The sequence below is a fragment of the Chenopodium quinoa genome, unplaced genomic scaffold, assembly GCF_001683475.1.
Source record: "Chenopodium quinoa cultivar QQ74 unplaced genomic scaffold, ASM168347v1, whole genome shotgun sequence".
In the NCBI taxonomy this organism is placed as follows: Eukaryota; Viridiplantae; Streptophyta; class Magnoliopsida; order Caryophyllales; family Amaranthaceae; genus Chenopodium; species Chenopodium quinoa.
Window position 1 is genome coordinate 1,023,320 of NW_018744066.1, and position 22,270 is coordinate 1,045,589.

General features: G+C 33.6%; 2 protein-coding genes across 2 annotated transcripts; one reads left to right on the forward strand and one right to left on the reverse strand.

Annotated features, from left to right (window-relative positions):
• Window positions 1-3,523: 3,523 nt before the first annotated feature.
• LOC110691073 (histidine-containing phosphotransfer protein 1-like) lies at window positions 3,524-4,709 on the reverse strand. Its single transcript, XM_021868009.1, has 4 exons — window positions 4,576-4,709; window positions 4,272-4,340; window positions 3,723-3,794; window positions 3,524-3,626 (listed from the first exon to the last, which is right to left on the reverse strand). Exons 1-4 carry the CDS (start codon window positions 4,707-4,709, stop codon window positions 3,524-3,526), a joined length of 378 nt encoding a protein of 125 aa, XP_021723701.1.
• A 7,975-nt stretch (window positions 4,710-12,684) lies between these two features.
• Window positions 12,685-17,371, forward strand: LOC110690905 (branched-chain-amino-acid aminotransferase 2, chloroplastic-like). The gene is made up of 9 exons (XM_021867810.1): window positions 12,685-12,883; window positions 14,742-14,922; window positions 15,184-15,360; window positions 15,480-15,611; window positions 15,819-15,917; window positions 16,222-16,338; window positions 16,564-16,659; window positions 16,822-16,934; window positions 17,062-17,371. Exons 1-9 carry the CDS (start codon window positions 12,846-12,848, stop codon window positions 17,177-17,179), a joined length of 1,071 nt encoding a protein of 356 aa, XP_021723502.1. The 5' UTR covers window positions 12,685-12,845; the 3' UTR covers window positions 17,180-17,371.
• The last annotated feature ends 4,899 nt before the right edge of the window (window positions 17,372-22,270 follow it).

A 22,270-nucleotide genomic window follows, 5' to 3' on the forward strand; every position in this document is an offset into this window, starting at 1 on the left:
GGCCCCGTAACCTCCGAAATTCCTTAAAAAACGTGAATTGTAAAAATTACCGAGATGTTTACCATGGTTCCTAATAACCTCCGGGAGTCCAATTAAGTGGGTGGAACCATCCAATTTGCTTTAAAACAACCAATTTACCCGTTCAAAACTTGCAACGATTTCGTGAACTCAAGCCTACCACGGACATTTATGACGATATATAATGATCATATATGGTTCCAAAAGGCATTATATGATCCTAAGATGTATCCCCTAGGGCCTCAAGAATTTTCGCCACTAGGCCTCGTTATCTCTGAACTTCCGCAAAAAGCGTGGATAATAGCTTTCAATTATGAAATTTTGACCTCTTTTCGCCTGAAAATAAAAATTTCTGAGAAGTTTACCATGGTCCCTAATACCTTATGGGAGTACAAGTAGGTGGGTGGAACCATCCAATTTGCTTTAAAACAGCCAATTTAACCGTTCACAACTTGCACCGATTTCGTGAACTCAAGCCTACCACGAACATTTATGACAACATATAATGGTCATATATGGTTCCAAATGGAATTATATGACCCTGAGATTTATCCCCAAGGGCCTCCAGACTTTTCGCCATCGGGCCCCGTAACCTCCGAAATTCCAAAAAAAAGTGAATAATAGCCTTCAACTTTGGAATTTTTTGACCATTTTTCGCCTGGAAATAAAAATTGTCGATATTTTTACCATGGTCCCTAATAACCTCCGGGAGTCCAATTAGGTGGGTGGAACCATCCAATTTTCTTTAAAACGGCCAATTTACTCGCCATTCACAACTTGCACCGATTTCGTGAACTCAAGCCTACCACGGACATTTATAACAAAATATAATGGTCATATATGGTTCCAAATGACATTATATGATCCTGAGATGTATCCCCTACCTAAGGCCTCAAAATATTTTGCCACCGGGTCTCGTAACCTCCGAAATTCCTCAAAAAGCGTGGATAATAGCTTTCAATTTTGGAAATTTTTTTGACCCTTTTCACCCGGAAATAAAAATTGCCGAGAAGTTTCCCATGGTTCCTTTTACCATCCAGGAGTACAATTAGGTGGCTAGTACCATTTAATTTTCCTTAAAATAGTCAATACCCGTTCACAACTTGCACCAATTTCGTGAACGCTAGCCTTCCACGAACATTTAGGACAACATATAATGGTCATATATGGTTCCAAACGACATTATATGAACCTGATATGTATCCCCTAGAGCCTCAATACCTTTTTCCACCTGGCCCCATAACCTCTGAAATTGCTTAAAAAACGTGAATAATAGCTTTCAATTTTGGGAATTTTTTGACCTTTTTTCGCCCGAAAATAAAAATTGCCGAGATGTTTACCATGGTTCCTAATAACCTCCGGGAGTCCAATTAGGTGGGTGGAACCATCCAATTTTCTTTAAAACAGCCAATTTACCCGTTCACAACTTGCACTGATTTCGTGAACTCAAGCCTACCACGGACATTTATGACGACATATAATGATCATATATGGTTCCAAAAGGCATTATGATGATCCTAAGATGTATCCCCTAGGGCCTCAAGAATTTTCACCACTGGGCCCCGTTATCTCTGAACTTCCGCAAAAAGCGTGGATAATAGCTTTCAATTATGAAATTTTTTGACCTCTTTTCGCCCGAAAATAAAAATTTCTGAGAAGTTTACCATGGTCCCTAATACCTTCTGGGAGTACATGTAGGTGGGTGGAACCATCCAATTTGCTTTAAAACGGCCAATTTAACCGTTCACAACTTGCACTTATTTTGTGAACTCAAGCCTACCACGAACATTTTTGACAAAATATAATGGTCAAATATGGTTCCAAATGGAATTATATGATCCTGATATATATCCCCTAAGGCCTCAAGACGTTTTTCCACCAGGTCCCATAACCTCCGAAATTCCTCAAAAAGCGTGGATTATAGCCTTCAATTTTGGAATTTTTTTTTTACCTTTTTTCGCCTGAAAATAAAAATTGCCGAGAAGTTTAAAATTGTCTCTAATACCCTCCGGGAGTACAATTAGGTGGGTGGTACCATTTAATTTGCCTTAAAACAGTCAATGTAACCGTTCACAACTTGCACCGATTTCGTGAACTCAAGCCTACCACGAACATTTCTGTCAACATATTATGGTCATATATGGTTCCAAACAGCATTATATTACCCTGCGATGTATCCCCTAGGGCCTCAAGCCTTTTCGCCACCGGGCCCGTAACCTCCGAAATTCCTAAAAAACGTGAATAATAGCCTTCAATTTTGGAAGTGTTTGACCATTTTTTCGCCCGGAAATAAAAATTGTCGAGATGTTTACCATGATCCCTAATACCCTCTGAGAGTCCAATTAGGTGGGTGGAACCATCCAATTTACTTTACAACGGCCAATTTACTTGTTCACAACTTGCACCGATTTCGTGAACTCAAGCCTACCACGAACATGTCTGTCAACATATTATGATCATATATGGTTCCAAACGGCATTATATTACCCTGAGATGTATCCCCTAGGGCCTCAAGACTTTTCGCCACCGGGCCTGTAACCTCCGAAATTCCTAAAAAATGTGACTAATAGCCTTCAATTTTAGAAGTTTTTGACCATTTTTTCGCCCGGAAATAAAAATTGCCGAGATGTTTACTATGGTCCCTAATACCCTCTGAGAGTCCAATTAGGTGGGTGGAACCATCCAATTTACTTTACAACGGCCAATTTACTTTACAACGGCCAATTTACTCGTTCACAACTTGCACCGATTTCGTGAACTCAAGCCTACCACGAACATTTCTGTCAACATATTATGGTCATATATGGTTCCAAACGACATTATATTACCTTGATATGTATCCCCTAGGGCCTCAAGACTTTTCGCAACCGGGCCCGTAACCTCCGAACTTTCTAAAAAACGTGAATAATAGCCTTCAATTTTAGAAGTTTTTGACCATTTTTTCGCCCGGAAATAAAAATTGTCGAGATGTTTACCATGGTCCCTAATACCCTTTGAGAGTCCAATTAGGTGGGTGGAACCATCCAATTTACTTTACAACGACCAATTTACTCGTTCACAACTTGCACCGATTTCATGAACTCAAGACTACCACGGACATTTACGACAAAATATAATTGTCTTATATGGGACCAAATGACATTATAACTAATAAGTATCATAAATCTAAAACCATTCAACAATTCCCTTAACAAAAAACAATGAAATTAAACTTACAAATTGCATAGTTCTAAAATATATAATTAAAAAAATGCCCATAAAACCACATCAAATGCAAACTTTCTTTCAATTACAACTTCTTTTGTTAAGATGCTTCTCATATATGCGAGCCCCAATCGCGTATATCATCGTTGCAGTCAACGCTTTCGACATCTACATGTTGTTTGACGCCTCATTCGAAGGACATTCTCTCAGCTAACGTAAAAGCTAAGCACACATGCATAAATTATAAAGATAAGTTGGTAAGAAATTATGTGCATAGTCAATCAATAATAGTACAAATAAGTTAAATTTTGTGAAGGATATTGAGAATAACCTCAACATACGGTTCAAGGTGCATCTTTAGAGCCTCATGCCCTTCCTTAATCCTCATAAATGCAGCATATAACCTGATAAAAAAAATGTATGGTAAAGAATTATAATATTCTTCATTGTTTTGATTTGATAAATTTATAAATAATTAAGATTAAATTATAGACTATAACCTATCGTATCTTCTTGCCCTGAAAATGTCAAACATCTCTCCAATAATCGCATTAAACCTCGCCATTCCTATGCTGCATATGAGAAAATAATTTGTCTTATAATGATTACAAACAGTAGAAGCATAATTCTCAAGTTTCGAAATACTACATTAAAACTCGATTAGGCTTCATTTATACGAGTAATAAGTTTATCTTTAAATGATTTAGAAAATGACTGATTAATTTGTGAATTTATAACATTTTTGTTAAATTTCAAAATAATATGAAATGGGCCTGGGCAACCCGAACAAGGAGGAGGAGATTTTGGTTCACAAACAAGGCTTTGGAGCTTCCATACTAAAACCAATTGGCAATAGTAGGATCTACCTTATAAAGTGGAACCAACTCTCCTCTTTCTTCAATGTGGGACACTCATAAGTGGTTTACAATGGGTTTCAACAATTTTAAATTGTCATGGGACCAAATATTTAGGAATGGGTTGAATAAAAGTTTAAGGCATGGAATAAAAATCCATAAGTTTGTAAATATAATTACTAAGTTGTCACTTACGTAGCACTGCCTCCCTTCAATTTTAGAATCAATCGTTCCACATTTACAAGATCCAATGGTTTGGAGTTTCTGTAAAAAAAAAAAAGGTAATAATTGTACATTAAATTTGTTGAATATATCCTTTGTTTAGTATTTATCATTATATCATTTATATATAGTGTAATTTGAACTAATTAAAAATACAAGAATGAACACATATGAAGAGATGGAGTATATGAAATAATATGAGTAAGCAATATTTAATTTGCAAAAAAATAAAAGAAAGACAAGAAAGCAGCATAAATAAGAAAAAGTTTATAATTACAAGAGTAGTTCCAAATCATTCATATAGGCAGCTGATGAAGGAATGTATGCAATGATGATATTCTCGACAAAATTAGGCTGAGTATCTTCTAGCGACTCCACTTGGAAGAAGAACTCATCCACAATCCCCTGCATGTTAGAATTTGATTCTCAATATCTTATGGTAAAGCACACAGACTTGTATTAAATTAAAGTGAGTTTAATTTTTTTTTTATTTATAAAGCCATAAATTAAAATTCATTAATTATACCGATCATTTCAAATTCATTTTTCATTATATAATTTGTTAGATCATGAATAAGTTGAAATATAAAAGCAGTATTGTTAGCTAACAAATAATAGGGAAATGTTGAGATACCGTTAAGGAAGGCTTAACCCCGATTAAATAAAGCACATTATCACAACATATTTGAATTTATATTATTATGTAGGAAAATTTGTAAATTACCACCCAAAAAGAGGTCCTGTTTTGATATTACCACCCATTAAAAAATTTATTTTAAATTACCACCCATTAAATTTGAACAATTTTCAGATTACCACCTTTTTTTGAATTTCCGGTGGAAATTCCGTTTGAGAGCCCCACATAACGGCTATAAACGACTAATTTAACTATTTTGACTCTCTCTCTCCCCCATTTCTGTTGTTTAAAAATTGTACAACTTCAAGTCACAAATTTTTCCCCAATTTTCATTCAAAATTCCTCAAATTTCAACTGCTACTGTGAGAAGAAGTTATCTACTAAAGATCGTACACTCAATTACATCAAAGGTATGATTCCACTACTTCATAATTTAGGCTTTTTTCGCAAATTTAGGAATTAGGGTTCATGAGTCAATTAAATTGGGGTTTTTTTGCAATTAGGCTATCTGTTTGCAATTAATTGTGCGATTTTGTTAGAATTCTGCTAATCGGAGTTGATGTTGTCCAAATTTGTTGAATGATTGTTTACTATGTTGAATAATTGTATCTTATGTGCTGTGTTTTGTGATTGAAAGAATTGAATGATTCATAGTTGCATGAAGTTATAAGCTTGTTCTTTTTCTTTTTTTGTTTTTGGATTATGTTTTGCAGAAATGGAGGAGTCGCCATTGACATTAGCAATTGACAAGAGCTTCAACTATACGCTTCTGAACACTTCGAGATGGCGCAATCAACAATACATGTAAGTACAACCAAAGCATTAAATTTGCATAAAAAAGTAGAGTTAGGGTTTTGATTCAATCCTAAGTAGGTAGTTGAGAATTTGACAAAGAATTAAAGGAAGAAAGAGGGAAAAAAATTGATGATTTTGGAAGAATTAAGTGAAGGAATTGAGGAGAGATGAAGTTTTTAGAGTTTAATGTAACAATCAGAATGTTAGGTCGAAGAAAAGAAGAAAAAAAAGAAGGAAAGTTAATAAGGTGGGGCCCATAATCGCAAATTCCACCAGAAAACATAAAAAGGTGGAAATATGAAAATTGTTTTAAATTTAATGGGTGGTTATTTAAAATAAAAGTTTTAATGGGTGGTAATTTCATATCAGGACCCCTTTTTGGGTGGTAATTTACAAATTTTCCTATTATATAATAGAAAACAGTGTTCGTTGATGCTTTCTCTCCCTTTTCTCATCGTTTTCTTTTCTTTTTCCTTCATTCTAGACATTTTATTTCCGATCTTTTGACCTTTATCTCCCAATTTCACTTCAACATTTTTTTTTATCAAAACTTTAAACTCATCATATATTAATGTATCGAAATTTTTATCTTTCATCTATCCTTAACAATTAAATTAAAAATAAATCAATCAAATTAAGAAAAGGAAAAATGGAATCTAAAAATCCAACCTTTGGTCGGTCTGACAATAAAAATCTAACCTTTCAATAATCTCAAAAAAATCCAACCTTTGCCCCCCACCTTCTCCAACAGGTCCATTTGACCTTTAACTTGTTAAACCGGTTAAAAAGTTTTTTTTTTATTTTTTTTATTTTTTTTTATTTTTTATTTTTAATTTCCTTCTCACTCCTCTTCTTTCTCTCTCCTCTCTACACCACCACCACTTCTGCCACCACTTACCCCACCCAACCCAAACCCTCTTCCTCCTCCTCCACCTCTCTACACCACCACCACCTCTGCCACCACTTAACCCTCTTTCTCCAACCACAAAACTCGGCTAAACCACCCCGACCACCCCAAAACCCCAACCACGAAACTCGGCTAAAAGGCTAATTTGGGTCGGGTTTAGGGTGGGGAGGGGTGGAAACGGGTCAGGGGTTGTCGGTTTGTGGTCGGTCGGGCGGTGGGGAGGTTCGGGGAGGGATCGAGCTGATTTGGGAGGGTCGAATAGGGTGTTTGGTGTGGTGGTTAGGGTTTAGATCGTGGGGGGTTTTGGTGGTTGGGGAGGTTGCGGCAAGGGGTGGGGGGAGATCGCCGGGGAGTGGGGGAGGTGGCTGGAGTGGTGCGGGGGCTAGGGAAGGTGGCTGGTGGTTTTTTTTTTGTTTTTGTTTTTTAATGATTAAAAAAATAATTGACCAATTAACGACTGACACGTGACACATAACTTACAAAAAACGGTCAACAACAGGTAATGGACCTGTTGGAGAAGGTGGGGGGTAAAGGTTGGATTTTTTTAGATTACTAAAAAGTTGGATTTTTATTGTTAGACCGGCTAAAGGTTGGATTTTTAGATTCCATTTTTTCTTAAGAAAATTATTTATCCCACGAGTGAAAAATTAGTTTATTCTTTTTTTTTTTTTTTTAATTTTTTTATTTCTTTCTCTTTTTTTGACAACATCATAGTTTATCCTTAAGGGATTAACTAATTACCTAAATCTCTTTAGTTGAGTACCTAAGACAATCACTTCAAATTTCCAATGGCCTTTAAGGTTTTTCAATTGTATGTTTCTATATATACATGCACCAATTGTTGCAAGCTCTACCACATATTTTTTTTTTTCAAATGTAATGAATTAGTATCTTTAATATTTTTTAATCAATTCAATTTTGTATGTATAGGTATTATTTATCTCAAAAGATTAATTTAAGCAACTTATTGAAACTTTAATTATAGGCCTTATAGTCCATGCATGTATAAGTAAATTTTATCATAGCTATTGTCAATTCTAGATCTTAAGGAGCCACTTAATTTTGTTATGCAAGCACATACACAAACAAAATCACACAAAAAATCATAATATAGAAATTCATAAATCAAATGAAAAAATTAAAAAGTTAAGAACTGAACCTCGTTAATAAAAAATTGTCTCTTCTCCACTAGTTGTTGGCCCAATTGATCTCTATTCATCTTGACTTCAATCTCACAATTAAGGCAGCAAAATAATCAGAGAGAAATGAGTGATCTTGGAATGAATAAGAGTACATTTGAGGGAATTTATATAGTTCTCAAGAGATCAGAGTTGCGAATATGCACAAAACTCATTTATATGGTAGATCAGTTCAGATTTTGTTAGTCAAAATAAACCATTTTATTAAATGCTTTCATATCAGTTTCTATACATTATATTTATTGAATATCTCCATTGATTGATATCAATTAATTAGAATCATTAAAGCAAAATCCAAACTTTCAACTGATTTATCACCAAAAATTCATGTTTTCATGTTGCCACTCTCACTAAGTAAACACTCCAATTATTGTCGGTTAATAAATTAGTCATAGAATAAAATGTAATTTAGATCTTTCTGGAAAGAAATTTATGACGCAAAAAACAATACCTTTGATATTTGATTTATATCGATGGATTACAACATTAGAGGGGTAGTAGTGCTTATAAAATTGGATTCGGCAATATCACTACTACAAAAGGGCGAAGCAACATGTTGTAATACGCCTAAGAGACCACCTAAGAGGCGGTCTCTAGGTCACAGATCTCTTTGATAAAGAAACTTGTTCAATAGAACACGTCTCTTTGTAATTAATAATAGACCTATTTAGTAGTGTAGCTAGGGTCGTACAAAAAATTGGCCTGGACCTGAAAACCGACCTGAACCGGACCTATTGGGATAGGACCTAATCCAGACCTGTTGATTCAGGTCCGGTCCCGGTCCTTGAAATTCAAGGATTCCGGGTTTTAGGTCCGGTCCGGGTAAAACCCAGAATTTTCAGGTCTGGACCTGAAATCGGTAAAGCTACTTTTTTTTATTTAATAAGTCTAAATAGGTCCATAAATAGGTCCATAACAGGTCTAAATAGGTCTAAACAGGTCCAATTATGTAGTATTTCTCTTGTCACAATCGCGAAGTGTTATATTGATTAATTATGTGTTAATGGCGGTTTCTTTACATGTTTGAGGGTTTGGAAACATAGCTTGAAAAAGGGTTTGAGGGTTTGGGAACATAGCTTGATTTCTTTCAGTACAACTTTATTAATGAAACATGTTTCGAGGATTAGTCACAATCCACAACTTCTGATTTCTAAGATGTGTGCGACAAAATTCAAGTCTGCTATTCATGGAGGAATTGCCGTGTCGTTGAAGAACACAGATTACTCTTTGGAATTCTCAATCTCGCACTGGCTGGAAATATGCTTGTCATGGGTTGTGGTTAGAAGGTGGAAAATGGAAAGTCCATCGTTAGAACTGGATGGTGACTAAAGTGTTAGAACGAATGCACATTTCATGTGATGATGGTTTAGGCTATGAATTGGATCAAATTTTATTAAAAAAACCATTGTTCAGTGGCTAGAATCAGGCCAAACTTTGCCACTATTTTGTATTCGGAATGCGTCTGTTATTGGGAGATGTACTATTTGTATTTGGTGTAACATTTTATGGTCAAAACAAATTGGTCCACTCACATTGACAAAGTCTTATGGTCTTGAAACATTCTCTCGAAGTGGAAGTTTTTTATGTGGGTTGTGGGAAGTCTTACGAAACAGAATTGCAATAAAAGGTAATTTGGGAAGACGGGGTTTGGATATTGGTATGTGTTGTGACCTTTGTAGTTTTTGGGAGGAAGGCTTACAACACTTTTTAAGGTTATGTAAGTCTGCTAAGGATGCATAGTGGGGTGGCAATTTACAAATTCGCTCAAAAGTTAATGTAGACCAGTCTTGTCTAGACTTGATTTTGTACTTGTGGACTCCTACATTTGGATTCCTATCCTGAAATGAAGTGCAATGATTATACGTACGAAACATGTTCTTTAATCTAGATGAAAGTTATAGTATTGATGGACTTCGAAATATCATATGAAGTAAGTTTTGAGACCAATCAATCCTTTTAGAGTTTAATCTTCTCGTTGATTAGGTCTAAAGTATATTCGCACATACTTAATCTTGATTATAATAAACGGACCTAAATGCGTCAAATTCAGTGTTTAGGTCTAATGAACCTTACATTGTTGAAAACTGAGCCAAGAACTTAACCAAACATCATAAAATCCGTGCAAGCAAGGCCTATAAAAGTGGATAAACCTTTCAAAGAGATTTCCAGCTATATTACAAGCCCAATTCTAACTAATAACGAAAAGGATATGATCAAAACAATACTAAATAGGGCCAAAACCGACACCCTTTAACTAAATCGATTGTATCATAAAATTCACAAAAGCTTTTGAACTAACTCCAATTAATTCGGAAAGTAGACTCCATAGCTTTCCAGCGCTATCTTATTTGCCTCATTTTTTAAATTAATATGGCAAATCGGGCATGCACAATAGTTGCGCGTGACTCCTAGATAGAGTTGTGGACTACCTGAGCGCAACTTTTTTTTTTCGCACGTCCCCTAGCGCGACGTTGATTAAACCCTAATTTCATAGCCCTACGCCTATATATAGGGGTCACGGTTAGACCTAAATAGACAAGAAAACTCGGATAATTAACCATGAAGTTCTTAAATCCTAATTTCTTCTATCCTCAGATCATATTATTCTCATATACTACTCTCATACTATTTTCCCCCTCTTTTCCCAAACACATTTAACCCTGATATAATTGATTTTTTCAAAGTTATTGGAGGCTATGATGAAGGAGGAAGTCCATAGAATACACGCAAAACGAAGGTTTAGCTAAAAAGAAAATGATTGATTTCCTAAGCACTTAGTTAAATCATTTTTCATTTCTTGTTTAAATAACTTTAATTAATCAAATAATAATTTATTAGTGTTGGTTGATCATATTAATGAAGATAATGAATTTTTAACATAGTATTCTCTCGTTAATTAAATACTAGAATTAATTAAAAAAACCAACTTTTGCCTTATCCCTCGACAGGTCTAGCAAATACTACTTTATTTTTTTACTGTTCTTATTCACGAATTGGAATAATAAAAGAACAACGACTTTAGTTACAATGTAAGCTTTATGTGAGCATTGCTTAGCATAAAATATCTTACTTAGGTTCAGCATCACATTGCTTATATTTGCCTAGTAATGAAATTGTAATTAAGAATATCTAGTATGTGATAGATTATAAAACATATTCCTGGGCCTCAACCATAAGTTTAAGTTTTTGGTTGAGATGATCTATTAACATGGTATCGAAGCCAGCGTGACACAAAGGTTATGGGTTCGAATCTCATCCGCCCCTCCTTCAAAGTGGAATTAATTCGCACCAGGTATGGGTGAGCCTGTGTTGCATCTAGAGATGGTTCATTAACAGGATGATCGCTGTTGCACTCTATTGGGAGAAAGGTACAAACTGGATTTATAAGTTTCTTCCTAGAAACTCATTGAAGACTATATTTAGTAAATTAAAAAAAAAAGTGCTTATTGTTGGTTTCGTTCCTCTCGTACCAATGTTTCCGAAACAGTAAGGAATTCAAACCGTAATGTATTTAAAAGTTTAAAGTCATGGCTTTAAAGGGCCTTGAATAGAAGGAATGGTCTATAACGTGTATTATTTGATAGATATATATTATATTTATGATAGTATTTGTCAATCAATAGATTTTTAAATGTACCATTTAAAAAATAAAATTAGCCTATAGTATTTTTGTTTAGGCTCAATCCAAGACCAGTAAAGCAACTAAACTCAATGTACAATCATAATAATCAATTCAACATGAAGTCAAGAAAACGCAAAGGCATGTTTTCAAAAACATCAACACTAACCAAAGAGTTTCTAATGGATGCAATACTCCCAAATTTACCAACAAATTAAATGTCTCTCTTCTTCGTATCAATTGCGGATTCAAATCCTTCAAAACATTAACTTCGAGTCCCAAATTCATTGATATCTACCTCCGATCCAACTCAAACCGCCTCTTCATCCAACTTATTATCACCCATGACTATGAATACAAATACAAGACCTTCAAATTCATGGCTTAACTACTAAATAAAATTAATTTTTTTTAAGGTGAAGATCGAGAATAGCACCTTAGTTGCATTGATAGAGTATAAATCAATCCTGAAGTTCAACCATCATCCTAAGTTTTTACACCGTAGTAGTTTAATTATTCTTTTTAACATAGATCAAGAGCCAACGTGACATAATAGTCACGGGTGTGAATCTTATTCACCCTTCCATTTAAAGTTGAATAATATTAAGCGCTGGATATGGTGAAACCATGCTAAAAGCTAACAGCTTGAAAACCAATGAAATTTTATGCGCGGGGTCGTGATAAAGTATATTGATAATATTAGTTAATTAAAGAAACACTCAATTGAACTTTAACTTCTTCTTTTAGATTAAAGTAGCAAATCTGTTAACTATTTCTTATTTGTATATATTTTGTCCCTCGTGCTTAATTTGGTAGTCTGATATTGTTAGTTAAATTCACAAAATTATCCTCATTGACAACATCACAACAAGCCACGGTTCTTTATACAGTATCAATTAATATATGATTAAAAAATTTCACAAAAGATATTCTCAACCGATAATATTCTTGACAATAAAAATGTTTTTGTTTGATGCGCGAATCGATTTTTTTTTCGTATTCCAAATTAATAATGAAATTGTTAAATTGGAGGGGATTTTAATAAATTCCAACATTCCCATCATTCCCCCAAATATTAATTAATAATTTCCTTGTAGGAATATATTCCTCCTCCATAGTCATAACTTTAATTTTTAAAATACCCTAAAATAAACATGATCTATAAATCTATAATAAACTCTAACATGTATTACGTGTTAGAATAAACTTTTTTTCTTTTTTTTGGAAGGAAGACGTGTTAGAATAAACTTAATTATTTATATATATAAAAAAAAGTTATATATACCGAGCATATGCACCAAACTACTATCATATCACACTTTTCTTCAAATCTCCTGCACTGACATTCTTTCTTACTATAACAATCAAGTTTTAAGTTTTTGTTTCATTCATGGCGACAATATCATCTTCAATTTCTGCTGAGTTCAGGTGAATTATTTATTTAATCTTTAGTTTTTGCCTACCTCTTTAATTTTAAGTTAAAATTTCTTTTTATGTTTCTTCTTTGATAGAAATGTAAGTTCATACTACTGGAAAATATTATAAGGTCATTTTAACACGACGTCTACAATGAATTTATAATTTGTTTTATGATCAAATTACTTTAGGGCGTTTTCGGCAAAATATAGCTGTGAAGGTAGTTGTTTGCTGTCAACAAGCTGTTAGCTGTGAATATAGATAATTTAAGTATGAATATTCGGTAAAGTAGCGGTTGACTAGCTATAACATATAAAAATCAATATTTTATTTTTAAAAGTATAGATTAAATTTTCAACCTGTAACTCAAAAGCTACGACCTCTACTTTCAAAAATTAATATTTCTAACTTTTCATAAAAGCTACTTTCACCACTAAAAGCTACCCCTAACAACTACTTTGCCAAACACTATCATTATTTTGTTAAGTAATGGTTTGACCAAGTTAAACTACTAAAAACTAGCTAAAAGCTACTCAAATGCTAGCGATGAACATGCCCTTACTTATTTAAAGGAAAATATCCATTTTAATTTGGTGCATAACATATGCCACAGCTCTAAATGTACTAGATACGAGGGCAAAGGAATTGATGTGAATAGTATAAAAATTTAAATGCTGCAATATTTATGAAAAAGAGAAAGTACTAACTTTACTGCTTAACCATAACCAATACTTGCATACAAAAAATGTTATCATGTAACCCTTCTTAAACTATTAGTTTTATTGAATATTTTCTTAATATTAAAACATCATATTTTAAACTAGCAGATGATTGAAAATAAACTGTAACATACACTTCTTACAAATATAATTTAGAATAGAGGAAGGTTTAAGTTGATAGTCGTGGAAGCTACGAAGTTCAAATAAATGAAGCTACAAAATTGGTTACATTTTATTTCTTTTGGTGCTAGCCACTAGGGGTGTACAAAAATTGGCCTGGACCTGAAACCGGACCTGAACCGACCTGAATCGGACCGGACCTGACCCGGACCTGTTGATTCAGGTCCGGTCCCGGTTCTTAAAAATCCAGGTTCCCGGTCCCGGTCCAGACCCGGTCCAAACCCGGGGTTTTCAGGTCCGGACCTGAAACCCGGGAAAATCGTAATTAAAAAAAAAAAAAAAAAAAAGAAGAAAACCAAACTCTGAAAAATTGAAACTGAGTTTTCGTGGACTTATTTGTATTTTCGGTGGACTCATTTGTATTTTTGGTGTTTGAGAATCGAGACTTTATAGACTTTATGTAGTTTTGTAATTGATAATTTTGGTTTGTATGTAATTATTAAATTATGCAACAGGTCTAAAAATCACAAAACAGGTTCATATGCAGGTCCATATGCAGGTCCAACAGGTTTTGTATTAAAAAAAAAAAAACGAAAAAGACACAGAACAGGTGCATTCAGGTCCAAACCCGGACCGGACCTGATTTTTCAGGTCTGGCCCGGAATCGGACCTGTTAATTCAGGTCCGGTCCCCGGTCCTCATAATTACCCAATTCAGGTCCCCGGTCCAAATAGGTCCGGTCCGGGTCCGGTCCGGTTTTGGACCGGTGTACACCCCTACTAGCCACAACGTGTGGCCGGGGTTACTTATTCAGGGATACTCATCAATTGGCCAGGTTACTAAATCGGTCATAAGTTACTTATTCAGGGATTACTCAGTCGGTTTGGAGTTACTCAGTATGCCAGGGTTACTTATAGGGGTTACTCTTATTAAGTAACTACGACCACACGGTGTGGTATTAGCTACGTACGTATAAAAACTTAGGTATTTATTTAATTTGTTGATTTTGCCATTAACAACCATGTTACTAGTGGTGAGAATGGGTACGCAGAAATCGACTGGGACAATATAGGATTCAGCCTAACGCCCACAGATTATATGTACAAGATGAAGTGTTCCAAAGATGACGAGTTTACACTTATAGAGGCTAATCTAATTCCATACGGAAACATTGAGTTGAGCCCTGCTGCTGGTGTTTTGAACTATGGACAGGTACTTATCTATGTTCCTCGAACTCAGGTACTAATTAATTTATGTCGTCTGACATGGGTATAATATGTATAGTATGTATCACAGTGTTGAATAAAACTATTTTGTGAAAATGGAATTGTCTAAGATGGCTAGGTACTTGAAGTGAAATGATGAGTTCGAGTAACATAGGCTACGCACATTAAATAAATGGGACAATAGTTTGTTTTGCTAATTTCTGTATCTCCTTTTCTAGCTAATAGTTGTAGCTTTGTGTTTGCGAAGGGTCTATTTGAGGGAATGAAAGCAATAAGGAGAGAAGATGGAAAGCTAGTCTTATTCAGACCCGAAAAAAACGCGTTACGCATGAAAATAGGCGCCGAAAGAATGTGCATGCCTTCTCCTTCTGTAGATCAATTCGTTGATGCAGTGAAGCAAACTGCTCTTGCTAATAAACGATGGGTGTGTGAAGAATTATTATAATTCTACCTTTTTTTGTGAAAGTAATTAACATAAAATGTGTTAAGAATCTGATTCTTAATTATTGTTTTATAGTTTTTCGTTTTTGTATAATGTAACAGATTCCTCCTCCGGGGAAAGGCTCACTTTACATTAGACCTTTGCTTCTAGGAACTGGACCGATCCTCGGTCTATCCCCGGCTCCTGAGTACACATTTCTTATCTATGCTTCTCCTGTTCGCGATTATTTTAAGGTAAACTCTACACCCTTAGAGCCTGTTCTCTTCAACTTATTTTCAGTTTAGTTCAGTTCAGCTCCAATCAATTCAATTCAATTCCTAATTTTCTTCTCTCATAAAATATTGAGTTCAGTAAATCAAAACAGACCCTTACATACATGTGTTTTGGTATGGAGTTAATTAAGGACGAAAAATTAAATCACGTTCATTCTTTTACAATAGGAAGGAAGCAAGGCTTTGAACTTGTATGTCGAGGACCAATTTGATCGTGCATCTCGTGGTGGTTCTGGTGGTGTGAAATCGATTACCAACTATGCGCCAGTAAGCAATTCAAAATCAAATTAAAACTTTAATATAGTTGTTAAATATGGGTCTGGACTGCACCTGCAAATCAAGAGAGAAAGAGTTCACTTTACAAGTCAAAAGGAGGTTTCATCCCAAAATCATTGTAGTAATACGATGTTTAACCCCTTATTAGCGTTATAAAGTGTTTGACTCTTTTAATTTTTATCAACGTGGAACACTTACATGTGTTACTTGGTAGGATATGGTTCAACAATAGTAAACCATTGTAACAATTTATTTGTTGGTAGTGTACTTAATCTCTTGATTTGTAATTTTTCAGGTTTTGAAACCTATGATTAAGGCAAAAGACAGAGGATTTTCAGATGTCCTATATCTTGATTCTGTGAGCGGAAAATATATTGAGGAAGTTTCTTCCTGCAATATTTTTATTGTCAAGGTTAATCTCTTAATAACGCAGTTAATACATGTACCCTTCATTAATTCCTACATATAATACTTGTCATTTTTGTCAATTGAATGCTTTTATATACATCTTGGAGTAGATAGTTTTCAAAAACTACAATATACATAAATGTATTTCTTGAATTTTTGTCCAGGAGTTTGAATGAATCAAGAGTAAGATAATTCAATTGAAAATTCGTACTTTTCATTCTTATTATAGGATAAAATAATATCGACCCCAACTATAAATGGCACCATTCTCCCTGGAATAACAAGGAAAACCATCATTAATATTGCTTGTGATCATGGTTTTAAGGTATGTCATCTTATACTATATTTTACCCGATAATGATTGATTGAAATATGAATACCATAATGTTTGAAAATTCTATATTATACCTAGTACGATTATTAGTGCAATTGTTACTATTATGTTACGCGTACTTGTAGCAATACTTAACTAGTACAATGCATTCAGGTTGAAGAACGACAAATTGCTGTGGAGGAATTGCTCGAAGCAGACGAAGTTTTTTGCACCGGAACTGCTGTTGTAGTTGTGCCCGTGGGAAGCATCACATACCAAGGCAAAAGGTGTCCATGTTTAGAGTTCTTCTATTGTTTTTAATTCCGATCGATTATTATAGGGTTTCACTAATTTACTTGATCGAAATTAAAACTATTGTTAAAGTATGATGAATTCTTTGTGTAAATGTTGCAGGGTAGAATACAATACAACAGATACAAATTCAGTGAGTAAGAAGTTGTTGACAACATTTGTCGCGATTCAAAATGGTCAGGTTGAAGACATCCATGGTTGGCTAGTCGAAATTAATTAATTAAGGTGTATTGTTTCTTCTAAGCATGAAACAACCCTTCAAAACTTCAATTGAACAAATAAATGTAGTTCAATACTCGATTGTATTACGCAAATTTTCTTGTAGATGAAATCAAGCTATGAAGATCATGTTATTTTATACACTAGTAAGGCCGTGGTTAAATAATAATAATAATATACACTATTTTGAGCGAATACACCCCAAAGTTGAGATTATTTAATAATAATCCAAAGTTGGACTTATTTAAAGCAAATACGTGAAATTTTGGATTATAAAAGCATTTTTCGAGTTTTTATACTTTAAAAACGTTCCAATACATCATTGTCACTAAAGTTAGCAAAATGATCTCTTTCAAGAAATCCTCTATGTCTTCACTAATAGGCTTAGAGTTTGTTGAGGAAAAGTTTGATTATTTTTAGATTTGTTCCAAAAATTCTCCAAACTATTTATAATAATCCAAATTATCTTTTAGATGGACACTACAATAAAGCATGTTCAGATTAAAATTTATGGTATCCCTGAGACCATAATGCATGTTTTTAGGGATTGCAATAGAGCCAAGAAGCCTTGGGACCTTGTTAACCCTCCTAACCCTGACCACCAGGCTTATCCTGTTACTTGGCTCTGTCAAAATCTAGACGTGTCCTCTAACAACAGTTTTATCAACCTTCCCTGGAATTAAACCTTTACCATGATAATATGGAGAATGTGGTTGAGGAGAAATGAATGGGTGTTCAATAAAAAATCTACCCCGGTCTCTACTCATATCAATGCTGTTAAATCCTTGGCTATTGAACTGACTTTTCTTGGCCCCAACTCCCTTCAAAACTCTCAAACCCAAACCCTTTATCAACACATTAGTCTGGGGTCTGGCTTGCATATAGTGGTTGATGCTTCCTTTAAAGAACAGGGATGTGCTTCTAGCATTGCCTGTATTTGCAAGGACCAGCAGAACAACTGGGTCAAGGGTATTTCCCTCCATATTGTAACTAATTCTGCCCTTATGGCTAAAACCATAGCCATCATTGCTGCTGCTACATGGGCCGTCAAAGAAGGATGGCAGGAAGTGTATATCATTTCTGATTGTCAAAGCTAGGGCTGTGTAGGGAATTAACCAACAAGGTAAGGACTATGATGAAATGGGAAAATCATTATATGTTTTGTAAGGACCTTCTGAAGTAGTTTCCAAGGGGAAAGCTATCCAAAGGGCCCAGGGATCAAGTCAAGGAAGCAGATGTGGTGGCTAAGCAAGCTATGCAGCATCTAACAACCTCCTCTAGGGTGGCTGGAATTTGGAAATTATTTTGAATATTTGTGTGCTGATTGTCTCTCAAACTTCATCTGATGAACTATGTAATTTTGACTTTGTATATTTTGGCAACAAACTTCTTATGTGCTCTAATCAAATTGTAATTTCGGGTGTGATGACACCAGTCACTTTTGAACCCACCTTAGCCGATGGTGGTGTTAGTTGTAAAAGGGCATATGCCTGTAAACGATTTGCTACTGTTGATGCTTATTTAATCTAGTTCTACTTATTCCAAAAAAAAAAAAGAGATTAAAATTTATGTGTGATTAGATTTCACTATTGCTTCAATTTCTTGTATTCTTGCTGTTGTCCACCACTCACAAATTGTAGTCTTTGTTTTTTTTTTTTTTTTTTTTTTTTTTTTGGAATCTAAGAGAAAAAAGTTTGGGAAAAGAGAGAGAGAGAGAGAGAGAGAGGTGGGGAAAAGAGATGATCCGAAGAAAAAGAGAGTGTTGTGGATCTTTTAAATAGAGAGAAAAAAATAATAGAGAAGAGTAATGAATATGGAGAAAAGAGAGGGAGAGGAACATGGGAAAGAGAAAGGTAATTGGGGAAAATGAGTTTTTAGATTATTTACAATTTTGTCATTAATGAAGCATGTAATGAGAGCCATTAGATTATTTTATTTGAACGCATTAGATCATCAATTTGTTTTTAAGATAAAAATTTTAATTTTAATTTTTTTCAATATTTTTTTATCAACAATTTTTAAATTTACAACTACTAAAATTTAATCGGTGTTTATTCTGCGGCTGAGCACATAGTGTGGCCGCTTGTAAAAAAATAAAGTAACCCCTATATTAAAGACAGAGGAACCTCCCTTATTGTACTTACTGAGTAACTCTTAAATACCAGCATACGTGTCGTTTTGTTAATCTTATTTTCACTTATTTCAGGTATAATAAGCTCAGTTCAGTTTTAATAAGTTTTGATAAGGGTTATCCAAGTATAAATTATATCTAAAATAAGTTTATTTAAGTTTTATAAGGTCTAATAAGTTCAGATAAGATAAGTTCAAATCAGTTAAAATTAAGTGAATAGAACACACCTGTAACCCCTACAAACACTTACAAAGTAACTTTTGTATTATCAACTAAGTGACCCCTTATAACCCTAACAGAGCAACCCAATTAACACTAAATGAGTAATTTTATAGTGACTTCTCAAATTTAGTATTGTTTAATCCTTTTATCTGGATAAGGAGAATAGTGTGCTTATTATAGCTTGTAAGATTAAAAGAAACACGTGATTTCAGATGAAAAAATTGGCAACTACCTCCCGTACGTAGTTCTATACCCATTGGCCCATTCATACTTCTTTTACGCAGAAAATAATTAAATAAAAATAAATATTTGCACATGCCCAAGTTTGAAGGATGGGAAGTAAAGTAGTTGGAGCACATATTCACAAATCAAAACTTCTAAAAAAAGTAGTGCATGATAATAATATTCGATACGCATTACGTGCATGGTGCATGATAAGTTGAAATAATTAATTTGAATAACATAGTGCTAACAAGTTATTCATGATAAGTTAAAATAGTTAAGTTCAATTTCACCAAAAAAAAAAAAAAAAAAAAAAAAAAAGGTAAGTTCAATAATAAAGTTTTATGGATAAAATAAAGTCAAATATAGCATATTCTAAATCTCAATAAGACCCATATAAATAACCTCCACTCAATAAAATGATATTTTATATTTAAGAAAAAAGTCTAAACATGATTTTAAGTTTTTAAAGGCAGTTATTTTTTTTTTAATTTTTAGCTATTGTATTTATTGAAGACAACCTATTCATCAAACGCATGAAAGCATCTTCAGTCTTCACATTAAGGGTGGAAAAAAAAGGAATAAAATTATCATAAATTACATCCAATTGAGTCGAGTTGATGCTTAGAGCACATATTCACACACTTTTCGCAGAGATTGTTGTGAATGACTGAACTTTTTTTCTCCATATAATATAAAACTCGACTATTTTTAGTAGGAAAAAAAAAGATACCAATTACCAAGTTAAGTTTAACTATAAAGGCTTCCTCAAAAAAAAAAAAAAAAAAATGTTCAGATTTTAATAGTGTAAATAATTATAAGAGGACTAAAAAAAAATTAAGTTTAACTATAGCCTCGGTTACCCCGACTCAAATATGGGTTATCTTGTGATATGCATGGTTAATCTGAAAGAGGTGTAGCTCAATTTAACAAAAAAAAAAAAAAAAAAAGCAGGTTGGTTGAAGTAGAACAAAATGTCTGGGTCGGATTTAGGCATGCCTTAGAGATTGAAGGGTATAAACTGCTAAATAACAATTAGGCTGGCCATATGGTTATATATATATATATATATATATATATATATATATATATATATATATATATATATATATATATGGTACACAATAATAGTTTGTGAAGCACTGTTACGTGCATAAGATAAATGTGGCGAAAATGTGTATGCATGTTACAATAGATGTGTGGCCCTACACGCTAAGAAAGGATTGGTTAAGGAATAAGATAATTAGGAAGAAAGTATGTATTACATCCACCGAATACAAGCAGTGGCGGATCTAGGATTTTCGAACTTATGAGTCACCATCAATAATTGATCACTTGTTTCAATCCAAAAATTATATATATATAAAAAAAAAAAAAAAATTATATTTCACCAAAATGATTTCAATCCAAAAATAGGATATAAAAATACATACTATAAAACTATTACATTAAACTAACTTTATGATTTTTTACTTAAAAAGAAGAATTATTTTTAAAAAGTAAGATAACTTAAGAGACCGGTTATTAAATATAACAGGTCTCTTTAATGAAATAATCAAAGCTGCGCAAAAAAATTATACTAGGTTGACAAAAAGAGATCTGTTATCTAGAGAACAGGTCCCTAATGACGTGGTGGCAATAGCAGTAAAAAAGAGACCACCTATCTTGTATTTTAATAGGCGGTCTCTTTGATAATTAAAAAACTGACAGTGGGCTAATTTCAAATAGATCCGCCCCTGAATACAAGATGAGGGAGCTAGAGTTCCTTAAGGTGCTTTGGCCATGTATAAAGTAGACCAAGCTAAGTGAGGCTTCGTAGTCTTGTGAAGAGGCTTGAAGAGAGGGAAAAGGTTGTCATTCGAGGGTTTGGGGAGAACCTAAGTAAACTTCGAAGAAGGTGATTGATCTGAGATTGACATGAGTTGGGATTGAGTCAAATATGGTGGGGATAAGGCGGAGTACAGTGGAAGGAGAAAATAGACACATTCTTTCTGTTTATGCTTTAATAGTATTGTTACTTTTATATATTATCTACGTACCTTGTGTTCTGCAAACTTTACTTAGTACCTCCGATTTTTTTTAGTTGTAATTTTTAAAAAAAATTTATATCCGTTAAATAATACCATAAAGTTGTAACTAAAAAAAATTGGAGGTAGTGTTTCCTATGTCAAAGTTTTTCTCAAACCTTTATATTTTTAGTCATATGTTTTTCTTCTTCTTCTTTATTTATTTATTTTTTATTTTTTAATCTCTTCATCCTTCTTTTTAAACTCAGTTAAATTTTATTTGCTTGATCATTTTATTTCTTTCTTTACACACTTTTTATTATTTCCAACTTTTATTCTATCAATTTTGTTTCTATGATATTTTTTTTTTGTTTTTTTTTTCACACAAATTTTTACAACTTATGTTAGTTGACTCAAATTATTTTGGGCTTTAGGTTTTGTTGTTATTGTTATACTTTTAAGAAAAGCACTAAATCTTATAGAATATATTTTTAAGAAATGCAGTATTAAT